The following is a 25,492-nucleotide window of genomic DNA, read 5'->3' as shown; positions in this document are numbered from 1 at the left end:
TTCCAAACCCCTGGACCATCCACCTGGAAAGTCCTAGGTTAGGAATTTCTGGCCTGTGAAACTGAGGAAATGGAGGACATCCGGTGGCATTGAAGCTTGGTGGCTCTGCCAACCATATTATTGAGGATCATGGTGGCATTACTTTGATAGTCTTGTGAAAATCAAATACTCAGAGGATGCAGCAGAGCAGAAGTCCTTGTCATTCCCACCAGCTGTGCAGAGCTGTGGGAATTACTGAGCTCTATCCCTTGGGACTTGGTGTTCTAAATCAGGTTCCTTGGAAATAAACTGATCCCAGAGCTATAGATCTGACTTCTTCTCTTTGAGTTGGGTCTTGAATTTTTTTTCTTTTTTGCAAGTATCATAAGCAAATGCAGAATGTCCTCACTAGGCACAAAGGTGATTGAGGGAGAGGAGCAGGCCAGGACTGTGGTGATGGAAAAGCATGTGAGTCTGATGGGTATGGCTGCTGCCACGCCCTCTGATTGTTATCAAGCAGGAATATGGACTCAGTGTGGCCAGAACTCTACTGCCCCCCACCCCCACCCCCTCCAGGAGAATGCAGAAGCCTAGATTTCCATATAAAATCTCTAGATTATAAAATATTGGTGATTCATCTTAGTTTTTTGTGTTGTGTTTTGTGTGTTTTTCCCAAATGCTGTTTGAGCAAGGGGCACCCAATCTGGAGCTCTGTGTTGAGACCTGTTGAGCTCCTTGCACAGAGGCTCTATCTCCTGGATAGCTCTGGGCTGTCTCAAGTGTCCATATATAAAGAGTGCCAGGGTGGGCACTGGGCCTGACTCTTTAGTGGCTCCAGGCCTTTCAGCCAGCTGTCCCAGGGTTGAGTCCCAGGGTCCTGGAGGGATAGGCCTGACCTCTGCCTCAGTCCTGGCTCAGATGGCCCAGGGAGAATAAAGGGCTTTTTCACAGCTTCCCTGGAAAAGCTGCAGGACTTGCATTAGAGGCTTGATTTTCCTCTTGGGTTAGGCCTGTCCCCTGACTTCAGTCCCCAGGATGTGGGGTGTGATCCTTAGGCAGGTTTGAGCCCTCCAATAGAGATGCCACTATGAGCAGTACCTCCTCAAGCAGAGGCCCTGGTTGGGCTGGATTGTAGGGTGCTTGCATAGGCCCCCCTGTCCCTCCCTAGGGCCTTGTTGCAGCTGGCTTTGAGCCCAAGTAAAAGTTCATGTTTGCCAGCCTGTGGGGTGCATCTCTTTTCCTGCTTCCTCTCTGAGGCTTCATCAGTGCTGGCCCAGCCCAGCCAGCTTCCCAGTGTTTTGGGAGGTGGGCATGGAGCAGGGTAGGCCAGGAAGCTGAGCCAGGGCATCCCTGAGTGTGGGGCTGCATGTGTCCTCTGTTCCCGTGTGACTGGAGGCCTGAGCAATAGTGTTCTGGGTGTAGAATGTGTGTCTGTACCTTGGAGAATCATTCCAGCTTCTACAACTGTTTAGAATTCCCAAGGCCCAGCTGTAGGCTGAAGGAGTGAGTATGGACACAGGTCCCATCACACCTGTGCTTCAAGGATCACTTCGGGACTTGGTTAAGTCTCTCTCCTGTCTAGTGCTTTTTCTTATAAATAGGAGAGGAGTGAGCCCTTGCCATTGGCTTGTGGGAAGTAAATGAGATGGCCTAGTGAAATGCCAGGGGAAGCTGAGATGAGGTTGGCACCACCCATAGGCCTTAGCAGCGGTTCTCAACCTGTGGTGGGTCGAACGACCCTTTCACAGAGGTCTCCTAAATACTTCCTGCATATCAGATATTTACATTACGATTCATAACAGTAGCAACATTACAGTTATGAAGTAGCAACGAAAATAATTTTATGGTTGGGTCACAACATGAGGAACTGTATTTAAAGGGCCAGAAGGTTGAGAACCACTGCCTTAGAGGAAGAAGAGAGGGTTGTGATCCTCAGGGCTTCTGCCAGGGAGAAGCTGAAGCATGAGGTGCTGTCGGGGAGGATGCACTCGGTACAGCTCTGCAGCTTCAGAGCCTGGTTATTCTTGGGCATCACTGTTTTCCTCTCTGTGTTTGTTGAATGAATGAACGAATGAGTGATGGTATTTCCTTAGTTACTGGTAGTATCACTCATTCATTTGTTCATTCATTCAACAAATACTAACTGAGCACCTGCTATGCCAAACCCTGAACAAGGAACAGGTTACATTGGCAGCCACCTCTCTTCCAGAGTTGATTCTTTAATGGTAAAAGACAGACTTATAAATCAGAATGAATGAGAAGAGATGTCAGATAATGAGACGTGCTATGAAGAAACCCAAGAGCTCCTTGTGATAGAGACCGTGGAGGTGCGGGGTGATGGTGCCTGCAGATCCAGAGCATCCCTCTTCCTTCCTTCTGCCTGGTGACCCCTTTCTCCACCTGTGCCACTCTATGAGTACCTTGGAACACCCTGTACTGGTACCCACATGCCACGAGGCATCTCCCTTAAGCTTGCACTGGATTCTGTGTTTATCCACAGCCAAGACCCTCGGGCCTTTCTGATGGGAACCCCCAAAATCATAAACGGACAGGGGAGATATGATTGCAGGTTCTTGGGGCCAACTTCTGGCCCCTCCTTGTCTCTAGGACCCTGAATTCTAATCTCCAAAGCCCACTCTGGTCCACCAGGCTATTTTAATTAGAGTGACTCAATGGTGGGAAGGTCTAGCCCGGCTCCCAGGCAGGCAGACAGACAAATGTTCTTTATGTTTGGGAGTGAGGCCTGGGCCGAGGAGGCTGGAGCAGCCACCTCCCCGGGGCCTGAAAGCTGACCTTGGCAAACATTGACAGGATAGGGCAAGGGTCTGATTGTGTGTGCTGGGTGCACAGGACAGAAACTTTGTTCTTCCCTCTGGCTCTCTGCTGATGAGAACAAGCCCCGTCTGAGGAAGGGCTCCACCTCAGCCCTCCTGGAATAACTCCTGTCTAATCAGGCTCCGCATTCCCTGTCTACAGCACTGGCCAGGCCCAGTTCCCTGATGCCACCAAGTAGCCGCCTGATGCCCACCATGCAGGTGGTAAATGAGGCTCAGAGAAGTTGGGATAGAACCCAGGTATCAGAGTCCAGCCTAAACTCTGCTTCTGCTCACATCACATCAGGGTGATAAGTGCCTGGTGGAGCCGTGCAGAGCACTTACCAGAGGGCAGGGAGCAAGTCAGCACCACTGCCACGCTTACCCCCGACTCCAGCTTGGACATCCAGGAGAGCTGTACCTTTCCTGATGTGCCTGAGTGGCCTGAAAGACCCCTCTGCTCCTGGTTGCTCTCCTTTCCTCCTGGGGCTGCGCATCTTACCAGCAGCAGCTGACAAATGGGGAAATGGTGGATATTGGTCAATAAATAAAGCTCTAAAAATAGCCTTGTGCTTTGAAAAGTTCATTGTTTGAAGTCCTATATTTTTATCCTATATAATAAAAGCCTAATATGCAAATCGACCAAACGGTGGAACAACCGGCTGGACGACTGGTCGCTATAACATGCACTGACCATCAGGAGGCAGACACTCAATGCAGGAGCTACCCCCTGGTGGTCAGTGCACTCCCACAGGGGGAGCGCCGCTCAGCCAGAAGCCAGGCTCACAGCTGGCGAGCGCAGCGGCGGTGGCAGGAGCTCTCCTGCCTCCGTGGCAGCGCCAAGGCGAGCAGTAAGGAGCAGCAAGCAGGCGGGCAGTAAGGAGAAAGGGGTCCTGGACTGTGAGAGTGTGCAGGTCGGGCTGAGGGACACCCCCCCCCCCCCCCAGTGCACAAATTTCATGCATATGGAAATTTGGTATATAAAAGCCCTGTCTGGAGGTCTCAGTGCCTGGGTAAATTAGAGGTAATGCTGTGCAGCCTGTGGAGGCTGACCTAACAAGGTGGGAAGGGCTCCCACCTGGCCGTATTTCTGCTCACTAAGCTTATCCTCAGCCGATGTCCAGGACCCTTTCCTTCTGGTCTCCCCTCCCAGGGCCTTCTCTTCTGTCATCGTTAAAAAGTATCTCCACTTTCTTCTCAGCACCAGACCTTTAAAGTTATCTTCAGCTCTCCTGCTTCTGCCCCACCTCTCTTATCCCACACAGCCCAACTTCTACCCTAGCTCCTAGCCAAGAGCTTGTGACCATGTCACTGTCCTTAGCTTCAACAGCCTGGCTTCCATGACATTGAGGACTCTTGTCCTTCCTTGTGCTCCTCCCATAGCTGTCTTGCTGTTCAAGCCTGTCACTGCCCCTCAAATGGCTCCTCTTCTCCATCCCACTGGTACCTCCTAGCACAGGTATCACTGCTATGGCTCCCTCCATCCTTCCCCTACTAATATCCTGCACTCTGCAGTTAGAGTTGCCTTTCTAGAATCCCATTGCTGTCCTGTCCCACCCCAGTTAAACCCTGGACCCTTCCTCGACCTTGCCCTGATCCTTAACAAGCCTTACAAGGTCCTGAAAATTCTGGTCCTACCCCTAGCCCCATACATGTTTCCACCACACTGAACTTTTCTATCCCTGTACACACCATGGACTCCCATCTCTCTCTGCTCCGCCTTCACAGAGGGGGTGTCCTCAGCTGGAAGCACCCCTCACCTGCCCCATGGCTTCTTCTCCTTGGGTTCTGGCTAATGGTGAGCACCTTCCAGGAAGCCCTCCTGCCTCTGGCACTGGGGCTCTGCTTGTCATCCCACAGGGCCTGATGCTCCCCCACTTACTGTTCCTAACAGCCATCATCAGGTAGCTCTGTTCCCCAGTGTTCCTGTGAGGATGGGGTCATGTCTTTGTGACACTGCCATATCCCCAGTGCCTGATACAGGCCTGTCACATAGTGTGTGTTCAGTAAATGTGTACAGAATGAAGTGACTGGCCAGGGAAGAGAGGGATTGAAGGGAGGGTTCTGGGCAAGGACAGACCTTGCAGTGGGTGATTTGTTTTGTGTCTACATTTGGTCTCTATGCACCTGGCTGTCCCTGCTCATGGTTTGATGAATAAGTCTTTTCAGGTCCAGAGAAATATTTCAGGACATTAAAACCAGTTAGGTTTCTAAATCACCTTCCTTTTTTTTAAAAAAACCCAAACTGTAGCAAGTTTTCTTTCTTTCTTTCTTTTTTAGATTTCTTGTTCCACTTATTTATGCATTCATTGGTTGATTCTTGTATGTGCCCTGGCCAGGGATCAAACCTGTAACCTTGGTGTATCAGGACGATACTCTAACTGACTGAGCTACCCAGGGCCCAAGTTTTCTTATTAGCTATGTTTAAGCCTAATTAAGGAAGCTGGGTCCCCCCAGACTTCAGCCCAGGGACCCATTTGTCCTGTGGGGCTCAAGAGGAGCCTGAGTTCTCTGGCTGCTGTGGCTTGGCTGGGGCTGGGAGTGTGAGCACAAAGCGATTTCCTGAACACTTTCTGTGTACATGGCATGTGCTTACCCACCCCTCACCACAGCCTTGTAAGGCACGTGAATTGAGGACCATTTTATTGGTGGGAAACTGAGGTCCAACTGGGGCAAGTTACACAAGGCACACAGTGGCAAAGCTGTGGCGGTAGCTCTGCTCTCTGCGCTGGTGTAGCAGCCTGGGCCAGTCCCAACATTTGGAATCGCATGGGTAGGTAGGCAACCAGCTAGGACCCAGGAAACTGCAGGTGGCTGCTAATCAGCTCGGCACATGGAAATATATTCTCTTCTGATTTTTATTTTCTAAGAAAAGCCAGAAATCTGAAGTTTGAGTGAACATTCCTGGTACCTAGTTCTAATTTAAGAAAGAAAAAGAAAATGAAGGCGACCACTGCTCCGTGTAAATCAAACAGCTATGCTGGCTGGACCCAGGTCCTTGGCCGCAGGTGTGGAGCAGTGGGAGGGGATAGGGCTGGGCTCTGCCCCATCTAACACTGGGTGCCTGGCAGAGATTCGATAGGTCTGTCCTTCTCCTGGGTCTCATTTGCCTCATTTGTGCAATGGAGGGGCTTGGCATTTATGGGATTTCAGACCGACTACATGTCACAATAATTTGGGGCTTTTTACAAAGTACATTTCTGGGGCCCCACTGCTGATTGGTTCTTTTAATTCTCGGGACTTCCTTCAGCTTGAGCAGGAATGGGCTGTGAAGGCCCCCCAGGAAAATCTAGGGATCAGCCAGTGTGTGCTCCATGGCCCTAGGCCAGTGATGGCGAACCTTTTGAGCTCGGCGTGTCAGCATTTTGAAAAACCCTAACTTAACTCTGGTGCCGTGTCACATATAGAAATTTTTTGATATTTGCAACCATAGTAAAACAAAGATTTATATTTTTGATATTTATTTTATATATTTAAATGCCATTTAACAAAGAAAAATCAACCAAAAAAATGAGTTCGTGTGTCATAGGTTCGCCATCACTGCCCTAGGCCCTCTGAGGTCTTCTGGTTCTGGGAGTTCTCTGTATCTGGTTACCGCTGTCCTGAGGGAGGCATGTTAGTGCCGGGCCTTTGTGATTTTCAAGCCCCACAGTTGGGAATAGGGGATAGAAAACCTGCTAACATTCCTTTTCAGAACCTGTTGCTAGACAATTCCAAGTTATATTTGTGTGGATTTTCTGCATTGGAATGTTAACGTTGGGTGTGCTTTATGTGTCTGTCGTTTCCTATCCTGCCATCCCAATCAAGACCTGAAACGTCACTTGATGGTCTGGCTGTGGCTGTTGTAAGTTGGTTCCCACTCTGGCCTAGGATTGCTGCTCCCACATGGAAGACAGAGCAGCCCTCCCCCCCGTCGCCCCCCCAGGGTCTGGGCTGTTTAAAAAATCCTGGCTTGATAGGATTAGTTCAGTGTGTTTACCTTCTGTGTTGCAGACCCTGTTCTGGAACCCCAGTTCTTACAGGATGCACATCCTAGTGGGGAAGCCACACAATCATATTCCCACATATAGTGATGTGGTGGTGACGCAAGTGCTATAGAGAGAAATGGAGCAGGGAAAGATAAAGGAGGGCTGGGGAAGAGGGTATAGTTTTAGGCCACCGAAAGCCACACTGAGACTCAGGTGACCTTTGAGCAGGGACCTGAGAGAGGTGAGGGAGTGAGCCACGTGGATATCTTTGAGAGGAGACACCAGGCAGAGGGAACAGTACATGCAGAGGTGCTGAGGTAGAAATGTGTCAGGAGGACAGAGGTGGATAGCATCCTGCAGAGTCTTCTAGATCACTGTGAGGACCTGGGTTCTAAGTCCCAGGGAGGTGGAAGCAGAGAAAGGACCTGGTCAAAGTTGTGTTTTCACAGGGTCCCAACTGCTGAATGGAGGGTAAAAGGAGTGGTGAGAGAGACCAAAAGAGTCCCACTAGAGAGGCTGACAGTAATACAGGAAGGAGGTGAAGGGGATGCAGACCAGGCTGTGGGAGGGGTTGGACAGGCCAAGTGGTCAGATGCTGGCTGTATTTTGAAGGTGGAACAGCCCAATTTGTTGACAAATAGGAAGTAGGGTATAAGAAAAAGAGAGTTGCCAAGAGTGACTCTCAGATTATTGGCCTGAGCAGCGGGAAGGCTCAAGTTGCTGTCAGCAGAGATGGTGTAGGCCACTGGGTGGGGGAGCACAGGAGCCCACTTTTGAGCCTGTTTCAGATGCCTACTAGTCATGAAAGGGGAAGTGCCTGGGCAGTTGAACGTTGGTTTGATTCTTTTGTGATTACTATATGTCCCCAGTAAAGCAAATTTGGGAATTGGGTAAAAGCAGAAACCCTCCTGACTCCCTCTGACCCCTACCAAGCCCTATAGGGGTACGTTCTTGATTGTCCAGAAAGCTAGTCACCGCCCTCTTTGGATATGATGCTCCTGGTTAACTAGCCAAAAGTCACTTTACATGTTTAGGTGGATGTCACACTGAGTCTGTGCCTCACATAGACTCATGCTTTAAATATTTTCAGTTTTCCCGAGGGTGGCATCCCACTGCCTAGGTCTTGGCAGTGTCTGGAAGCTTTGAGTGGAGGGCTCAACATGTGTGCCTAAGTATGTGCTGCCTGTGGACTTACCCTCGCTGCCTGTCTGTCCACCTACCCTAGCCCTGCAGGCTGGCCTGTGTTCCCTCCTGCTCATCACCTTTTCTGAGGATCCTTCCTTCTAGTTCACATTTACCGCAGCCCTGCCTACCAGAGGGGAGGGACTTCCAGCATCACCAGGCCCGGTCTGGGAAGGTCCTCAGCTCCTTCTCCCTAAGAGGAACTGAGCTTCAGGTGTTCCTGGGGGCCCATAAGTTCCTTCAGTTGCCACATGGGCATGTGTCTTCTCCAAGAACCATTTACCAGCTGTGGGCCAAACTGTAAGGCTCAAGGCATCCTTGGAAATACTGGGAGATGATGGAGGCCTCCAGACCCTGCTGAAACGCCTACACAAGGCAGCCCTTCTCCAGTAGCCGAACTGCTAAAAACTTCTCTGAAGCCCTCAGGCTGCCTTCACCTTGCTTCTGGTCCTACTGCCTGCCTGCTTCCTTTGCCCCAGGATGGCCCCACAGAGACCTGGGGTGGCAACTGGTCCTGAGGCTGTTGTTCTCCAGCTGAGCTATCCCTGCTCTTGTGCAGAGGACAAGACCTCCAATTTTTTCCCACCCTTACCTCCTCCCTAGACCTTGCCCTGGTCTGAGTCCCTCCCCCAGGAACTGGAGCAGAACAAGATCATCCCCTTTCTCATACTGGGTGATAAACCTGGGTTAATATAGCCTAGGCAGTGAAGAGTGGCAGAAAGCCCCACAAGGGAGCTTGTGAGGGCTGGGAATTAGTAGGTCCTGCCAAGAGTGACTCTCAGATTATTGGCCTGAGCAGCTGGAAGGCTCGAGTTGCTAGACTCCCTTTCTGGACATCAGAAACCCTCAGAGCAGAGCATGGGGAAGGCCACAGGCCTGGAGGCATGAGGGCCATGTGCATTTCAGGGGCTGTTGCTCTCTGGTCTGTGAAGACTGCCAGGAATCTGGAATGAGGCTCCTTGTGTGGACATTTAACCACGGACAGGCTTTCAGATTGCCACTTCCTCCAGCCCGGCCCATTCTGAAGAGTGTGCTTTCCTGCATGATAGGACTTTAGCTGGCCACACCCAGCCCAGGCTTATTTATCTCATGACCGTGCTATACCCCAAGACCCCCATGCTCTCAACCCCAACCCTGCCCAACGTGTCAACTGCTTGCTCTTCCTCTGGGCAGCCAGGTGGTAGATATACCTGCTTAATGTCCAGTCCCATCCCCACTCTTCCCTACATGGATGACCTCAGCCCAGTCACTCAGATTCATCTGCAGAAGGAACAGTGACCTGGCTGCCTCCTTGCTCCCAAAATGGTGTTTGGGTTACCGGCCATGTAATTTAAATACCCAACACAGAACCTGTACCTGGCAGGTTTAGGGGAGAGAGTTGCTACCACATAATTCCAAGCTGTGTGACTAAGTCTATAAGCACAGACTGCCTGGGTTCTCATTTCTCTCACTAGCTATGTGACCTTGGGATGGGATGGCCCTCTCCATGGCTGAGAGGATTAAGTGAATGACATGTGAAGCTTACAGCACTGCTAGCTATGTAGACATTAACTGTTACCATCATTGCCATCATTGCTGTTAGAGAGGAACCACTGGCACCCTAACAGTGGGTCTCCGCTTCTGCCGTGCCCCCTTGCCTGTTCCCAGAGCCACCTCTAGCTAACATTTTTCTTGAGAAAAGTCACTTATGACTTTACAGGTCATAATTAGAGACATCTGTGACCTAGAGACCAAGGGCCCCCCCACCCTGACTGGCTCCCCAGCTAGAGTCTGGGCCATGGGGTCTGGGTCCCTTTCTAGGACTCTCCTGTCCTCCCTCATCACCAGTGTCTATGGCTCATGGCTGGAGATGAGTGTCCGCAGAGAGAGACCCTGCAACAGTGGGGAGCAGATGACCTTGGCTCCACACTGGGCCTGTCTGCCCCTCCCTTTTCTAACTGCTGGGACATGTGGGCTGGGCCCTCAGTCAGAGAATTCCCAGACAGAAATTAGAAAGCATTTTTTATGAGCAAAACAGCCTTGTAAGGACTACCTGTATCAAGTCTGTTAAGCCTCCCAAAAGTCGTGTGAAGTCAGCACTCTAATTGCCTCCATTTAACAGGAAAGGAAACTGAGACACAGAAGTCTTCCTGCCTTTGGCCACACAGCTAGTAACTGGTGTAACCAGAATTCCAGCCTCGACATGTGGCTCAGAAGCCACAGCAAGGTGCCCACAGAGTCCCCACCATGGCAGAAAGGAGGCAGGGCGTGGTAGGAGGGCATTTCAAAATGTGTTCTCTGTGCTGATGCTTTCCACGTCCTAGGGTAGTTGGAAACTCTGGATGCCATTCTGTAATAATCCAGACATTTCCCCACATAAAAATAACAGACCGGCTTCCAGTGGAGGAAGGTGTGTTTGGAAAACTGGAGAGGAGAGGAGCAGCTTAGGGTAACCATCCAGTGACTCAGAGCTTAGAGTCCCTGGGCCGCTGGGGCCAAGTGTGAACATAGCCATGTGCAGCTCCAGCTCTTGTCTGCTCTCCAGCCCTTTCTCGCTGGTCCCACCTCTGGGTCCATAGTGCACAAGTGGGGCTTGTATTTTGGGAAGGAACAGGTCCCGGGCCCCTGTCTTTGCTGGAGACCAGGGCTTTCAGGGACTCCCAGTGGGATGGGTAGACTTCTCTTTTTCTCCAGGTAGTCCACACAGTGATGAGGAATGTGGAAGTGGGGTTGCAGTAGGCGGGGTGGCCTCATGGAGGAAGTAGGATTTAAGCTGAGTCCTGGGTGTGGCCCCCCGCCAGAGGCCAAGAAATACAAGTAAAGGGCAGAGGGGAGACACGGGTTGGGGGTGCAGATTCAGACAGTTTACAAAAGCTTCTAGCCAGCATAGGAGTCCTTCTGCCACATCTCTGACTGGGGTCTGACCTGAACATTTCTAGTGACAGAGCTCACCACCTCCTGAGCAGCCCTGGCCACGGGAGAGCATTTTTTCTCAGGTAGGGCACCGTTGATCATAGTTCCGTGCACAGGAGATCTGCTCCTCCTTTGCTTGTCAGCTCATTCTAGGATTGCTGATAGGCATCTTATCTTTCCTTGCTGCTTTTCTCTTGGCCAAGCAGTCCCAGCTCAGTGGGAAGTGATTTCCAGACCCCAAGGTTTGCTCCTGGCATACTGTGATTTGGGGTCATCAAATAGAGTTGACCTCACATGCCGGCTGGGGTCAGATTTGTGGAGTGCTGTGTTGGAATGTGTGAGGGAGCCTGTGACAGTTAGCAGTGTCTGCCTCATGCAGGCAAGCAGAAGGGTGAGCGCATGCCCAGATTTGCGATTCCACTTTGGGGCTCTGGATGGTTGTTCAGTGCAGCACCAGTACATGGTCTTCTGCTGGGATCTGACCCTGAAGGTAGATAGCAGGGCTGTGTTAGCTCCTGGCTTCTAATTAGTGACTGGCATAGCTGCATCATAGTATCAGTTCATATTAAACTTATGGTCAGCTAAAAATATTCCCCAATCTTTTTCTTAAGAACATCCATTAAACCAGATCTTCCCCCATCTTAACATTGTTTCCATTATATGGATATATAATTAATTTGAATCAATCCCTTGTTGATGGACATTTAAGTTATTTCTAATTTTTTTAAATTAAATCTTTATTGTTCAGATTATTACAGTTGTTCCTCTTTTTTCCCCCCATAGCTCCCCTCCACCCGGTTCCCACCCCACCCTCTGCCCTTACCCACCCCCGCCCCCACTATCCTCATCCATAGGTGTACGATTTTTGTCCAGTCTCTTCCCACATCCCCCACACCCCTTTCCCCCCCGAGAATAGTCAGTCCACTCCCTTTCTATGCCCCTAATTCTATTATATTCACCAGTTTATTCTGTTCATCAGATTATTTATTCACTTGATTTTTAGATTCACTTGTGGATAGATGTGTATTTGTTGTTTGTAATTTGTATCTTTACCTTTTTCTTCTTCTTCCTCTTCTTAAAGGATACCTTTCAGCATTTCATATAATACTGGTTTGGTGGTGATGAACTCCTTTAGCTTTTTCTTATCTGTGAAGCTCTTTATCTGATCTTCAATTCTGAATGATAGCTTTGCTGGGTAAAGTAATCTTGGTTGTAGGTTCTTGGTATTCATCACTTTGAATATTTCTTGCCACTCCCTTCTGGCCTGCAAAGTTTCTGTTGAGAAATCAGCTGACAGTCGTATGGGTACTCCCTTGTAGGTAACTAGCTGTTTTTCTCTTGCTGCTTTTAAGATTCTCTCTTTGTCTTTTGCTCTTGGCATTTTAATTATGATGTGTCTTGGTGTGGTCCTCTTTGGATTCCTTTTGTTTGGGGTTTCTGCGCTTCCTGGACTTGTAAGTCTATTTCTTTCACCAGGTAGGGGAAGTTTTCTGTCATTATTTCTTCAAATAGGTTTTCAATATCTTGCTCTCTCTCTTCTTCTGGCACCCCTATAATTCGGATGTTGGTATGCTTGAAGTTGTCCCAGAGGCTTCTTACACTATCTTCATATTTTTGGATTCTTTTTTCTTTTTGCTTTTCCGGTTGGGTGATTTTTGCTTCTTCGTATTTCAACTCTTTGACTTGATTCTTGCGATCCTCTAGTCTGCTGTTGGAAGTCTGTATAATATTCTTTATTTCAGTCAGTGTATGCTTAATTTCTAGTTGGTTCTTTTTCATAACCTCGAGGGTCTCACTAGATTTCTTGAGGGTCTCATTAAGTTTATCGGCGGTCTCACTAGACTTATTGAGGGTCTTACTAAATTTATCGGCAGTTTCTAGAAAATTCTTGAAAAACCTTATAAGTGTGGTTTTGAACTCTATATCCAGTAGTTTGCTTTCCTCCATTTCTGTCATTTGTGACCTGTTTCTTTGTCTCCGCATTTTTTATGCTTCCCTGTGTTGATAGAGTGGCTTTCTGTGCTAGGTGTCCTATAGGGCCCAGTGGCTCAGCCTCCCCAATTACCTGAGGTGGACACTCCTGATGCACCCCTTTGTGGGCTTTGTGCACAGTCTTGTTGTAGTTGAGCCTTGATTGTTGTAGGTATCACTGGGAGGAATTGACCTCCAGGCCAATTGGCTGTGAGAATCAGCTGTGTCTGCAGTGGGAGAACTTCTGTGCTGGAGACACCCTTCTGGGGCAAGACTTGCTTCAGTGGGGCTTTGGTGCTCACTGAGTCTGCCCCCTGAGTGTGTCCCTTATGGATCTGAGGAGTTGTAATCTGGATGGTCCCACTCTGACCACTGGGTACACTGGCTCTTAGATCTCTAAGGAGGTGCTAATTTAGCCTCTGCCTGAGGCTACCCAGCAGGAGCCCAGCTGTGAAGCAGTGCAAGCTGCTGTGGGGCCTTGGGCCTTCTTTTGGATGTTCTGGCTTTCTCTGACCCAGCTGCAATTTATTAGGTAATTTTAGATTGCAAAGGGCCAGGCCTTTCATATGCAAAAGCTTCTGCGCACAGCTCGGGTGGGGCGGGGTCTCAGGGAATCAACAGGGCGGAGCAAGCAACTATGGCTGCTGCTCAGTCCTGCCCTAAGAGGCCCCGCTTCTCAGTGTCCCGGTAATCGCTGCAAGCACCTCTGAGAGAAAGCTGCCCTCGAGTTCCGACCGATGCCAGACAGTCCAGTTTCTCCCGTATGATCTGGGTCCCCAGGGACTCGCCTGGAACTGGAGTTCAGAGCAGTCGGGAGCTTGAGATTCCCTCCCGATTGAAAAGGACAACCGCATCCTCAGCTGCCAGCCCTTTCCACGTGCGCCGCGTCCTCAGTTGCCAGCCCTTGCCTCGTACGCCGCGTTCTCAGCTGCCAGCCCTTTCTGCGTGCGCCTCCGTACCTCTGCACTTTACTTCCGCACCTCCTCTGAGTCTCAGTATGCTTTTCTCTTTCCTTCTAGTTGTAGAATTTCCACTCAGCCAGCCTTCCTGTGGTTCTGGATGATGTTCGTTTTGTCTTTTAGTTGTATTTTTTGGTATTTCTAAATTTTTATAATTAGAAACAATACTGCAATGAAATTCCTGATACTTACTTCTTTCCTCATTTATCTTTTCTTAGCCTGAATTTCTAGAAAAGGAATTTCTGAACCAGGAGCATCAAAAGATTTCAGGCAGCAGCCACATAATTGTCATACAATATTCCAGTAACTAAATTGACAGGGAATGCCAGAGACTTGGAACAGGTACCCACCCTATTCTTTGATTTGCATGTGGTCCAGCAGTTTAAGAGATCATGAGTCCAGTCGCAGTGTGGAGCTAAGGACTGACTCCAGCGTCTTCAGTCCTGCTTGTGGGAAAAGCCTCCCCAAGGGAGCTGACCTGTGTGCGGAGACACTGAACTCCACATGGGAATAACTGTGGCATAGAAGTGGTGTTCAAGGCATGGTTCCATGGGCCTGGAGGCTCAGGAGGGAGGAGGCAGTACTGGGAGCAGAGGGGTGGGGGTGGGGGTGAAGGTGGAGGTGGGCCTGGCAATTCCCTGACCCCAAAGTTCCACCTGTGTACTCAGGTCAAAAGCAAAGAGTTTTGTCCCTGGGGCAATCTGCTGTGGGGATCTTGCTGTGGGGAGTGAGAAGATGACTATTCTGCTGACATTTGACACTTTCTCCTCACCCAGGAAAGAACTGGGATTAGAGTTGAGTACTAATCAGGACAAGGGCTTAGATCAGGGGTCCTCAAACTTTTTAAACAGGGGGCCAATTAACTGTCCCTCAGACTGTTGGAGGGCTGGACTATAGTTTAAAAAAAAACTATGAACAAATTCCTATGCACACTGCACATATCTTATTTTGAAGTAAAAAAACAAAACGGGAACAAATACAATATTTGTATTTGCATGTGGCCCGCAGGCCGTAGTTTGAGGACCCCTGGTTTAGATCCTTGAGTTTTAGGGTGCTACTATAAATAAAATATATTGGTTCAGTCAGTCAAGCATCCACATGATTTAATTTGATAATTATTTCTAGCTACTACTCTGAAAAAGTTCTACCTACTTTTGAGAGTGCCTGTTGTTGCACATATGTGTCAACACTGGGCATTTTCACTTAAAAAAATTTATCTTTCTGTTAGCCAGATTAAGAAAAGACTCTTCTAACGTTTAATATTGTGTAGCTTCTGATTGTGACCAATAAGAAGTGATGTTCTCTGGCTCAATACAAGCTCTTAAGCTTCATATCTCCACTCATGATGTGTTCACTTTTGTCCACTCATTTTATTGGAGGACAGTGTTGGTTGTGGCACCATGGTGGTTATAGTAGGATGGCCTCACCATTTCTTTTCTTATCAGGATAGTTTGAGGTTGGTTTTGATTTTGGGGACATGGAAGGGCTGCCACATTGCACAACTCAAGGGAACACCACTCACATAGATTCTGCAGGAATTGGTGACAGATTGAATGGGGCAGGGGCAAGGGTTGGCTGTAGGGAGGGACTGAAGTGATGGTATCCAGGACTCTGGCTCAGGTCGCTGTGCCACTGTGCGGTGATGGAGAAAGATCACAAGATAGGTTTGCAGCACATGTATGTTGAGTGGGGATGATGTAAGAAAAAATAATGTTTCAGAACCCAGTACACAGCAGGCGTGGGGAAGTGCCTTCACTCCTTCAGCAAGCATTTACTGAACACATGTGTTGGCACTTGGGGAATATCAGTAAGCAAAACAAACAAATTTACCCTTGTCCTTAAAGAGCTTATGTACCGATGTAGGAGACAGACAACAAACCAAAAAAATATAATGAATACATTATACAGTGTGTTCCAAGGTGATGATCGTCATGGAGAGAGGAAAAGCAGAGTAAGGATTAGAAGTGCTGAGGGGAGGGAGGGGAGGTTTTAAACTAAGTGAGTAGGGTGGGCCTCCTTCAGAAGGTGGCATTGAGTCAGGACCTAAAAGAGGTGAGGGTGAGGTCCATGCAGAGATATGGGAAGAGTGTTCCAAGCAGAAGGAGTAGGCCATGTAAAGGCCCTGAGGCAAGAGTATGCCTCACTCTTTTGAGAAGAGAGGAAGTCAGTGAAGCTGGAATAGAATGAGCAAGGAGAAGAGGAGCCAAGATGACAAGCCTTGAAGGACATGTCAAGGACAGTGTCTTCTAAGTGTGATGGGGAGCCTAGGAGGCATTTGATCTGGTTTATGTTTTATCAGGATTGCTCTGACTTCTGTGGGGAGAAGAGAAGCAGGGAGAAGAGTAAGGAGGCTGTGTAATAATCCAGGAAACCTTGCTGGTGGCCTGCACCACCTACTGAGGAGTGGGCAGAGCCTGGGTATGTTTGGAAGGTAGGGCTGATAGAGGAGAGGAAGCTGGAGTTGCCATCGTGAAGGGAAAGGCTGTGGGTGACTGTCAGACCCCTTCTCTTGGCCTTGAATGGAGGCCCAGCCCCTTCTACCAAGCATGTTCTGGAACCTGCGGGCCCAAGGCATTTAGGAGGGCAGGTAATGCACAGAGCAGGAATCCTGGGCTGTCATAGCTCCAGAAAGTTCTTCACTCCCCAACCAACTCCATTCCTATCAGACCTAAAGAGTGCCCCTCCTGCTGGACCCAGTCCTCCCTCCAGGGTGGTACACCATGCTGATGTCCTGCCTAGAAATCCAGGTTGCCATTTGGGCAGCCATGCCCTTGATCACTATAAGGCAAGGTACAGCCCTTAGTTCAGTGACCCTCAACTGTTTCTCTTTTCTTAACCCCCTGTGCCCCAAACCACAGACGGGCCTACAGACACTCCCCTCCCTGGCGTTAGGGAGAATACCCTGTTTTGCCTGCTCACACTCGTTTTAAGGCCAGGTCAGCAAGGGCTAGGGAAAGGATCAAATCCATCACCTGCATGAGAGATGAGCACTGCTCCTCCTCCCAGAGCATCAGGCAGAGTGGCGAAGGCCCAGGCCTGCCGCACTCCCTGATGGCCACAGACAGCTCAGAGCGACTGAGATGGCACGTGGGCATCTGCCTCTGGGGATGCACAGAAACCTCCCTCTCTCCTGTTTCTGCAAACTCAGGCCAGAATATTTTAAATCCACATGAGCAGAGCCCTGACCAAGCATTGCCAGCATGGGGAAATCCTGGTGAGGTGTTCACAGGCTGCTCTCAGAAGGCGGGATGGTGGGAGGAGTATGCGGCTTTCGGCCACACGGCCAGCTGGGCTTTTCCAATGGAGACTATCTGCTCATCTGTAAGTTGGCATTAACCGCCTGTGGGTCTGACATGGGGACACCTTCACTCTTCCACACACTGTTTATTGTGAGGCACTGTTTGAAGCTTTATCAGAACTGTGAACGTAAGAAATATCCAAACCTGTAGAGAATTTTTGTAAAAGTTTATTTGAGCCAAACTGATGACATGCCAGAAAGAAAGATTTCAAATGCTCTGGAGAATGACAATTTTGGAGTTTCTTTTATACATTTGAAATTCAATGAAGGAACAAAGGAAGATTACATGGAGGTGGGAGAAAGCAAGGTGGGGATTGAATTACAGAGTAGTGAAGATTATATGCTTTCTTAAGGGCGTTACCATTTATTTCAAAGGTATGTTAATCTAGATGCACAGAAACAATGGATGAGGCTTGCTTATGGCAAAAATAAACCTTTTACTGGAAAAGTTATATGCCTGGGACATGACTACCTACCATGATCTGCCCAGGTAGGAATGTATGATCAGATCACCCTGTGAGGTTACTTTCCATAGAACCCCTTTTTTTGTTCCCAGTTCCCCCTTTTGGTCATAAAACAGTCCAGAGGTTGTACTGATGACCAACCTTTTGGTCGGATAGTATGGTATCACAATGTGAGGAAGGTTTTCTCTTAGGAAGTCTCAATATCAACATTGTTTTGTTGAAAAGGTGGGCCACTGGGGAAGAGGCAGTACCATAACCATAGGATGTGAGTTGAGGCCAAATTTTCCAAAAGGGAAGGGCAGGTAAATGGAAGGCAGTGAGGCCTTTTGGGCCTTCATTGTGAAAAACTCTGGGTCATTTCTGTCCTATGAGCTAGCATGATTCACGTTTTGCCTCTGTCTCACTTTTTGTATTTTGCATCTAGTATAACATTCACATAAGCCATGAAAAGAGTATTAATAGTTATATATGTTCAGTAATCATAAGGAGTTGGACTATATAGAAAAAAATCCAAAGAATAAGTATAATATTATGATGACTATTATTAGCAGACAAAAACAATGGAAATGGATTCCGAGTTCAACATCACTTCGTTGGTATGCAGACCTTGTAGATGTCTTTGGATAGCTGTCCACCTCTGAAGTCAGGGGCTTCTCAACCTAGAGGAGTCTTTGGTGTCCCTTATAGGTGGAGGCAAGTGTCAGAGACACAGGGGTTGATGTCCCTTCCTGGTGAGGTGCCCAATAAGGTCCCTTCCGATGAAATTGGAAAGTGTCTTTTATTTGATGTTCTTTCCAATAAACAAAATCTCCAGGTGGCAGTTAGTGATCTTTAAAGTCATTGTCTCCTGGGAGCTCCCTGTGAGAAATGGTCACCTACTTGGCATTTTCTTTTCTTTTTTCTTTTTTTTTAAAAAACATATTTTTATTGATTTCAGAGAGGAAGGAAGAGGGAGAGAGAGATGGAAACATCAATGATGAGAGAGAATCATTGATCAGCTGCCTTCTTCATGCTCCACACTGGGAATTGAGCCCACAGCTGGGGCATATGACCTGACCAGAAATCGAACCATGACCTCTCAGTTCATAGGTTGACGCTCAACCTCTGAACCACACAGGCCAGGCCTGGTTATTCATTTTTTACCACTTATTTACATTAATGCAATTTAACATTAAAGAAACAACAAAAGAACAAATCTTTAATGTCAATAACCTGAAAGACATTTCTGTTCTACTTAAACCAACAAAGTTTATTTACTAAAGAGTAATTTTAGACCACATGAACTTGAAAAGCTTTTGGGTTAGTTTCTATATTTCTGAGAATTTTAGAATACCCAATCATTACAAACGCTTGCCTTCAAAATCAATTAACATCAATATGCTTAATTTTAACAATATCATCCAGAAGTAAAAAGTTGCCTCACATTTACAATATAGATATATAGAAACACATAGACAAAGAGACTTTCTAGCCATGAGAAAAACTAGCTTATAAAAGAACAGTTGTATCCATATTTTGTTTTGGCAGTTGGGATAAGAAGACACAAAATTTGTATCTGTCCTTGACAAGTCAAGTTCCAATGACCTTCCCCCTTTTAAAATAAGGATAGGCATATTTATTTATTTATCTATTTATTTATAATATATATTTTTTTTATTTCAGAGAGTAAGGGAGAGGGAGATAGAAACATCAATGATGAAAGAGAATCACTGATTGGCTGCCTCCTGCTTGCCCCACACTGGGGATGGAGCCCACAACTCAGGCATGTGGCCTGACTGGGAATTGAACTGTGACCTCCTGGTTCATAGATTGATGCTCAACCACTGAGCCAATGCCACTAGAGCAGGACAGGCATTTTTAATACCTCAAATAATTGGATTGCCACCTAAAGTACATCATAAGTTCTGTGAGTCCCCATCCATTTATCTAAATCCTCTTTTTGAAGCTTTGAGAGACCAATTAAATGTTTTCCATTCATTCTGCCTAATTTTACAGCCAGCTTTTTCTAATTGTGCCTGAAAATGATTTGAAGTAACAAAGCATCCTGCAGAAGTATTAATGGTAGGCTGACAGTTGTGGGACTTGTTGGCCTCTGAGGCACAATTTCCCAGTTAATTTTAGTTTTCCTTTGAGATCTTTAGAGTCTAAACAAACTTCTAGGGAAATTCAGCCTTTATGTGTGCCCATCTTTGGATGAGCCAGATATGGTGAATCTCTCTATCGAATGACTGCTTTACACCCTGGAGAAAATATTTCCTCAGGCAATTCCACAAAGATTCTTAGTCACCTAAGAATACCTGAGATTCAGGTTGGGGAATGAAGTGTCCTTTCTCTTTTGGAGCTAACTAGAGTTCAGTCTCTCATTTAACCAGGAAAGATTTTGTTCAGATTCTCAGTAAGCAATCAAATTTCAAAACAAAACAAAACAAAAAAACCCCACCTAAAATTATAAGCAGCAACCCATTTTACTCTACTTTCCCTGGATTATCTCAACCCTTTTCTACCTCAAGAATTTTCTAAGAGCAGCTCGGATAAATTCAGGATCAGCTGCCTAAAACAGGGAGGTCCAGGATTTCAAAAGAAAACTCATCCAAGTGTACCCAATGTGACACGGGGAGCCAGTGGGGCACATGGGGTACCCCAGTTATTTGTCTGCAGGGTAGTCCTGGGTGGGCTTCTTCAGAATCCTGCATTACTACACCAAGTAAATGTTGATATAAGAAATGTCCAAACCTGTAGAGAATTTTTGTGTTTATTTGAGCCAAACTAAAGACATGCTGGGAAGTAAGATCTCAAATGCTCAGAGAATAACAGTTTTGCAGTGTCTTTTATACATTTGGAATTAAGGAGGGAATAGAGGAAGCTTACATGAAGTTGAGAGAAAACAAGGTACAGTATAGTTAAGATTATGTGCTTCCTTGAGGATGATTACTTCTGAGGGCTCTGAAAAAGGCATTTTGGATAGGGCTTGCTTAAGGAAAAGATAAGTCTTTTATAGGTCTGGGGCATGACTACCCACCATGACCTGCCCTGTTAGGAATTTATGATCAGATCACCCTGTGAGGTTACTTTTGGCTAGATTTATTACAGAGCCCCTTTACTGTCCTAGTAAAAACAATACTAGCATTTTAAGTTCTGTGTGTCCCCATCCCTTTCATTCCTCTGATCCCTCAAAGGCATCTAGCCCTTGAAATGAGAACTGACCCACCCTGGTTCACAGCCAGATCAAGGCAAAGCACCTAGTCTTTTAACTTCTAGCCCAGGGCTCTTCCCCAGAGAAGGACCTCTAGTCACACTTTAGCTCTGGGGAGCAGAATGGGATGTCCTTTGTCACAGGACAGCCACTGCATGTTCCTGGAAGCAGGGCCAGTTGGTGGAGTGGAAGTCTTTTTGTATTATGAGTTGGCCACCCAGACCTGGCTCAGGGCAGAATTGGAATAGACTGCATTGGTCTGCTGCCTTTGTCTTGGCCCTCTCTGTTCCAGGGTCCCCTTCCCTAACCCCTACTTTGAGTCTCACCTAGGAGTCAGTGAACATTCTCACATTCTACACTTGGCAGTATGGCCCTGCCAATCCCTGTGACAAGTAGGGGCAATGGAAGGGGGCTAAACCAGTTGACCCCGAGGCTCTTGAATGCAAGGCTTTCCCATTAGTCTGCAGATGGGAGTATTGAGGAAGGACAGTAGCCTGGGAAGAGCCTGCATCCCTTCTCTGAAGTACTGGGCCCCAGAGAGACCCTGCCCTGGCCCCAGGGTTTTGTAAAGGTTGAGTGATACTCTACAGGGACAGGCAAATGGAAAGGCATGACTAGAGGTGTACCAGAAGCTGTGTTAGAAATATCTTGTATAAATTTCTCCCTTTGCTCCGTGTCCTATGCTGAAGAGCAGTCTGCAGTGGTAACCAGTGTCCATCAGCTGAGTTCATGAGTTTGGGATGAAGTCAACCATTCCCCTCATCAGCCCTGGTGCTTGGAACTTTGGGAGAATATATATGTGTCCTGGGGATGAGGAGCAGGAGGTGGAAGGGAGCACCTGGTCTTGGGAGTCCCACCAACTTGGGCTTTAATCCTACTCACTATCTATGCAACCTAGGGCAAGTCCCTGCATCAGAACAAGTGCCACAGGCTCTAACAACAGATGTTTATTCCTCACAGTTCCTGAGGCTGAGAGTCTGAGATCAAGGTGTCACAGGGCTCCTTTCTCTGAGGCCTCTCTCCTTGACATATAGAGGGCTACTTTCTCGCCACGTCCTTACATGCTCATCCCTGTGTGTGTGTCTGTGTCCTAGTATCTCTCATAAGGATTCCAGTCATATTGAATTAGGACTGTAATGACCTCATTTTAACTTAATTATCTCTTATAGACCCTACCTTCAAATAAAGGCATATTCTGAAGTACTGGGGGTACTTCATGATCCCTGAGTAGGTGCAATAAAGAGTCACTTTTGTTAATTACTGTTTTTAAAAAAAACGAAACTACAAAATCAGGGGTTTACTTAATGCAGATGGCAGGAGTGAGGGAGAAGAAGTGACAGGGTCCATTCAGTCAGTGAGTAAATCTTACTGAGCACCTACTGTGTATAGGCCCTGCTTTAGGTGTATCAATGGGCTAAACATCTGTCCTCACAAATTGACATTTTTGTGTAGGAGATGGACAGTAAGCAAAATCAGTAAAGTGTTAGATGTTAGAAGGTGATAAGTTTTACAGAGAAAATGAACCCTGAGGGAGGTGAGCCTCAGCAAGATGTGGAGCAGAGAGTCTTGGCAGGGTCCCTCTGGCTGTACAGGGTGGTCGACTGTAGGAGTGTGAGGGGAAGTAGGAAGACTAGGGGTGTGGAGTCCCACTGCAATGTGGTAGGCTGCCTCTTGGACATTACCCCCTCCTACCTCCTGGTGCCCCGAAATGCTCTGAATTCTGGTTTCCTGCTCACTGGAGGCCTCTCTCCTCTCTCTTCTACAGTGTGGAGGGCGAGGCCCCCAGCAGTGAGACCTGCACATCATTGGACAGTCCCTCGGCCTATCACCAGGACCCCTTAGCACCTGGCTCCAGCCTGAGCCCGGACCATTACGAGCACACGTCTGTGGGTGCCTATGGGCTGTACTCAGGGCCACTGGGGCAGCGCACACGGAGGCCCAAGCTGCAGCACTCGACCTCCATCCTGCGCAAGCAGGCCGAGGAGGAGGCCATCAAGCGCTCACGTTCCCTCTCTGAGAGCTATGAGCTCTCCTCGGACCTGCAGGACAAGCAGGTAGGTGGGGCCTGTCTCTTGGCTACTTGGGAACGGGCAGCAGGCTTGATGGGAGAGACCCAGCTGGGGTTGGCTTCTTGTCGCTATGTCTTTGAGCCTCGTCTGAGAAGTGTGTGTCCTTGTGAGTATCTGCGGACTGGACGTCATTGTGAATGTCAGGTGAGCATACACTGACTGGATCTCCTCCCTGTATCCCAGTGAACTTCCAGACCAGGCCTTGGGTGGGTTCTGGCTGAGAGGGATTTCAGAATGGCCACGGTGAGTCTTAGGGACAAGTAAGAGCAGGCCTGGGTTAATGTGTGTGTTCTGGGGGAGGCCAGGTAGGAGGGACTGAGAGGGGCTTTGATGACAAAACACAGAGCCCATGTCTGCCTTCCTGAAGTCCCTCTTCACTCCCTCCCCCGCAACTCCAGATTTGGGGAGCCTGTCTCAGGCAAACAGGGTTGCTGCTTGGTTTGTGAGATTCCAAGTCAGCAGGAGAAAATAGGCCCTGGCGTCAGCTCTGGGCCTGAGCTCTGGGCCTGAGCTGGTGGCCCTGGCATCATGGCCCCTACCCCCACCCCTGAAGGCTAACGTAAGGGGCCCAGGACCTCAGGCCTGGGAGGGTGGAGAAGAGAGGGCTTGCCCTTTATTGGCCCGGTGGACTTACAGAGCTGCACTCAAAACCCAAATAACCTCTGCGTACAGAATGTGGATGTGAAGTCACCTTCAGGGTGAGGGGAAAAAACAGACCTACCCTGGCTGACTCTGGGACTGGCCAGGCTTTGAAAAGTCAGTTTGAGTCATACACACTTCCTACCCACCCACCCATTCCCCTCCCCTGTTCTGCTAAGATAGCCGCTCTGCTCAGCCTGCCGCCCCCTCTCCTATGGACCCCAGAGAGCTAGTGTGTCCCATGTTTGGGGGAGCTGGCATCCCTGAGGAGGGTGGCTCATGGATCTGGGCAGGCTCTTACTTTCCAGAGAGGTGAACAGACTACCAACCGGCAAGTGGGGGACCAGTACCCACACTTGGTTGTGTGAGGCTATGAGCCATTTTCCCCAGCCCCCACAGTGGCTCTGAGCAACCCTCTCCCCTGACACCAGCATCTCTTTGGCTTTATTTTAGTGGCATCTATGCCTCTCTGTCTATTCTCCATGACAAACTCTTTGATTCTTTTTTTTTTTTTTGTATTGATTTTTAAAGAGAGAGGAAAGGAGAGGGAGAGAGAAATAGAAACATTGATGTGAGAGCAGAACATCCATCAGCTGCCTCCTGCATGCCCCCAACCAGGGATCAAACCCACAACCTTTTGTTATATGGGACGATGCTCAACCAACTGAGCCATACCAGCCAGGGTAACTCTTCGCTTTTTCTTTTTTTAATTAACATGTTAAGTACCATGTCAGTCACTGCTGACTGACGATATACAATTTAATAATTCTTTATTGTTGGAAGTATTACATATGTCCCGCTTTTCCCCCAATTGACCCCCTCTAGCCCGCCCTCTCCCCCTCCCCTGCCCCAGGCCTTCAGCACCCTAGTGTCTGTGACCATGAGTTATGCATATTTGTATACAAGGTCTTTGGTTGATTACCTCCCACCCACCCACCCAACCTCCCGCCTTCTCTCTGAGATTTCCCACTTGGCTCCATGCTTCCACACCTCTGTGTGGAGAGCGGCTACAGTGTTTGGACAGGTTCAAGCCTCGGACTAATGAGAGGGCACAGTCCTCTCATGGCCACGTGCAAGTCCCAGCTTGGAGGGCAGAGCCCTCCCAGCACAATTATAGCCAACAGCTATAGTTGTAAGCTTGAACCTCATGTGGTCCCACGTGTCTGAGTGATGTGGGCTTGATAGAGTTCAGGTGCATGTAATTGAGTAGGATCGAAACCAATGAGAATGTTGTAAACATCTTGACCATGCCCTTACTTTGCCTCGTGGAATTTGGCTATTAAATAAAGACACGGCTTGTAGTCTGTGGTGCTAGCTCTCCATCAGAGAAGCTCTCCATCAGAGAGGACAGTGTCCCACCCAGACCCAGCTTTCATTCTCTTGTCTGTCTTTTCTCAGTCCTTCACCACCCCCTCTCAGGGTCGCTGAGCTGGCATGGCACATAAGGTGCCCAATGTGGGGCTGAGTATGCCATGGCCGTGCCAGCCCGCCACACCTCTGGATCCACTCCGTTCATCAGTTTATTTTGTTACTTAGATTCCACATATGAGTGCGATCATGTAATACTTGTCTTTCACTGACTGGCTTATTTCACTTAGCATGATACTCTCAGGTCTCTCCATGCTGTTTCAAGGGGTAAGAAATTCTCCTTTTTTACTGCTGCATAGTATTCCATGGTATAAATGTACCACAGCTTTTTTATCCACTCATCTACTGATGGGCACTTGGGCTGTTTCCAGATCTTAGCTATTGTAAATGGTGCTGCTGTGAACATAGGGGTGCATACATTCTTTCTGATTGGTGCTTCGGGTTTCTTAGGATATATTCCTAGAAGTGGGATCACTGGGTCAAATGGCAGTTCCATTTTTTGAGGAAACTCCATAGTGTTTTCCATAATGATTGCACCAGTCTGCTTTCCCACCAGCAGTGTACTAGGGTTCTCTTTTCTCCACATCTTTGCCAGCACTTGTCATTTGTTGATTTGTTGATGGTAGCCATTCTGACAGGTGTGAGGTGATACCTCATTGTCATTTTGATTTGCATCTCTCAGATGATTAGTGACTTT

The 25,492-nt window shown here is 48.1% G+C and overlaps 1 protein-coding gene across 11 annotated transcripts in view; it reads left to right on the top strand.

The window, feature by feature from the left end:
* The window catches only part of IQSEC1 (IQ motif and Sec7 domain 1), a 137,602-nt gene that overhangs the window by 71,314 nt on the left and 40,796 nt on the right, over positions 1 to 25,492 (top strand). For 10 of the 11 annotated variants that reach the window (XM_006085754.3, XM_014453167.2, XM_023751432.1 and 7 more), the window contains one exon: positions 22,485 to 22,773. In XM_006085754.3, the coding sequence (XP_006085816.1) occupies positions 22,485 to 22,773 (289 nt within the window). Of the gene's footprint in view, positions 1 to 14,089; positions 14,107 to 22,484; positions 22,774 to 25,492 lie in introns of those variants that run through there. The other variant, XM_014453168.2, reaches the window with a different exon arrangement.

Source organism: Myotis lucifugus, unplaced genomic scaffold (assembly GCF_000147115.1).
Source record: "Myotis lucifugus unplaced genomic scaffold, Myoluc2.0 scaffold_21, whole genome shotgun sequence".
Classification (NCBI taxonomy): Eukaryota; Metazoa; Chordata; class Mammalia; order Chiroptera; family Vespertilionidae; genus Myotis; species Myotis lucifugus.
The sequence above is the reverse complement of the archived record's forward strand: the minus strand, read 5'-3'. Positions and strand labels throughout refer to the sequence as shown.